Source organism: Bactrocera latifrons, unplaced genomic scaffold (assembly GCF_001853355.1).
Source record: "Bactrocera latifrons isolate USDA-ARS-PBARC rearing strain unplaced genomic scaffold, ASM185335v1 scaffold_1939, whole genome shotgun sequence".
In the NCBI taxonomy this organism is placed as follows: Eukaryota; Metazoa; Arthropoda; class Insecta; order Diptera; family Tephritidae; genus Bactrocera; species Bactrocera latifrons.
In genome coordinates, this window is record NW_017535451.1 from 416 (window position 1) to 2714 (window position 2299).

General features: G+C 34.3%; 1 protein-coding gene across 1 annotated transcript; it reads left to right on the forward strand.

Annotated features, from left to right (window-relative positions):
• Window positions 1–541: 541 nt before the first annotated feature.
• LOC108967658 (calpain small subunit 1-like) lies at window positions 542–1057 on the forward strand. The gene is made up of 2 exons (XM_018931229.1): window positions 542–669; window positions 778–1057. Exons 1-2 carry the CDS (start codon window positions 615–617, stop codon window positions 933–935), a joined length of 213 nt encoding a protein of 70 aa, XP_018786774.1. The 5' UTR covers window positions 542–614; the 3' UTR covers window positions 936–1057.
• Window positions 1058–2299: the final 1242 nt, after the last annotated feature.

Below are 2299 nucleotides of genomic sequence, written 5' to 3' on the forward strand. Positions count from 1 at the left end.
ATTAAATCGGTATTGTACCTAAAGTAGATAAAATTGGGTGAGCACTTATCACTCCTATTATAATGATTTTTAAACTTTCAATTGAAATTCATAAGGCACCCTTTCTGGTAATAACATTTTAGTTAATCTAGTAGACTTTATGCCCAATTTGTCAGTAATGTTCTCGAGTATAATTGAGTAATACCAAGCATTGATGCATTCGGTACAGACTTACCCATAAAATATCCGATATAATATTTTGGACTTTCCACATGACTTAAAACCATATTTGTCAAAATTTTTGTGTCATATTTTAAGAAAATTATTATAAAGTTTATTAAGCAAATATAATATTTGATCTCTTCATAGCCTTTCTAACATTGTTATCATCTTTCCGGTGAAAATAGAAAAGCAAAATCACTTATGCGTATACATACGTACATATGTATGTATGTTCATATTTTTCTGTACGAACATGTATCTGTAGTTATCGCTACGCGTTTAAGAGCGCATCAAAACACCAGGTCAAGTTTATTGCGTCAGCTACTTTTGGTGCGAAGCTGAGCGGCATTGTGTCGAGTATAAATATTGGCCCTAACTGTTGTTCTAGACATTGCAGCTTCAATATTTGTAACATGAAGTTCTTCGCTCTTTTTGCTTTTGTCCTGGCCTTAGTGGCGATGGCTGTGGGTGAGTTACAGGATTCGGTTACAAATTAAAGAAGCAACAATACATACATACATAGTCGCAAATAATAAACTTTTCGTTTAATTACAAATACTTTTTTTCTCTTTATAGCCATGCCTGAACCTCTGCCCGGTGGTGGCGGCGGCGGCGGTGGCGGTGGTGGTCTCACCTTTGAAGAGCTCGGTGGAGGCGGCGGCGGCGGTGGTGGCGGTGGTCTCAACCTTGAGCTCGGCGGAGGCGGTGGTGGTGGCGGCGGCGGTGGCAAGTAAATCGCACAGCCATCAACCGACATAGTTTAACACATTGTTAATTGATTTGACTGTTTGGCCTAAAGATTTAGAACAAATTATTACATTAATAAATCTAATTTGATAAACAAAATATAATCGCATTTTAATGATTTGCTTCTATAATTATTAAATTATTATTAAGTGAGCGTGTATTTACTATTGAGCAGCTAAGATGATATGCGGTAAAAGAAGAGCTCTTCCAGAGTATTTTCTCTTTTAAGGAGATTTAATACTATATGGAGATTTAATTTATTGTTGGATAAGTTAGTGCTTTAGAGGGAATTGCATATTGTCACACTCATAGAAACTCCCATCCCTATTACCAATAACCTGGAACAGCTTCTCTTATGGCGTATTTTTCACCTGCAAAGTCCGTCGCTTTATCTTTGCCAAATTTCTTGAAAACGCCTTGAAAAATAAAACCGTTTTCTACCGGTCAGTTTGTAATGCAGCTATATGTTATAGTTGTCCTATATCGGCGGTACAGATAAATAAGCAGTTTTTTGGTGAGGAAAGGATTTTACAGATCAATATCTCAAAAACTAAAGAACTAGTTCGCGTATATACAGACGGACAGGCAGACAAACGCATATGGTTAAATCGAGCTGAGTCGATGTAAATCATTTATATCACTTATGTATATAAAATTTAGCGTTGAATTTGGTCGAAAAAACTGTGCTCAAATTTGTACTATATGATCCAGATGTATAAATTCCCAGTTCTATGAACACATCATAAAAGTTGTTTTAAATATATCTCGTCATTAATATGAGTTCCAACTATTGGAATGATCGAATATAAACCGGAGAGTAAATGTACTATTAGAAAAATGACTTAACTAACAACATTTACAACAATACATTTACATACATATGTATGTCAAAATACATACTATATACAAACATACATATATTTTAGCAATGTTATGTATTGGAAGGATAAACAATCGTTTTTTGACATACAGGTGCAAAAATTATTAGTGATGCTAAGTTCTTTTTCGATATTTTTGTTGATGCTTCATTTATCTATTGTAAAGAGAAAGAATTTGATGTTTTTTAAAACGGTGCCACAAGCGAAGCAAGTACCTATTTTCAAATATCTTGGGGATGCCCAGGAAATGTGTTACATCAAAATTTGTTTCAAATTGGTCCAGTAGTTGCTGAAATTGTGTGGATTTCATTTAAAAATGGGCATTTAGCCCAGTGTCTAATTTTAATACATAACTAAGTAAACCTTTTTTTCAATCTTTGTAATTACGCCTTGCGTAAGGCGTGGGTTTAGCTAATAGACGATTTGACTCTTTTGATACAATTATGATATACAAAAGATATTTTTTTTTACTG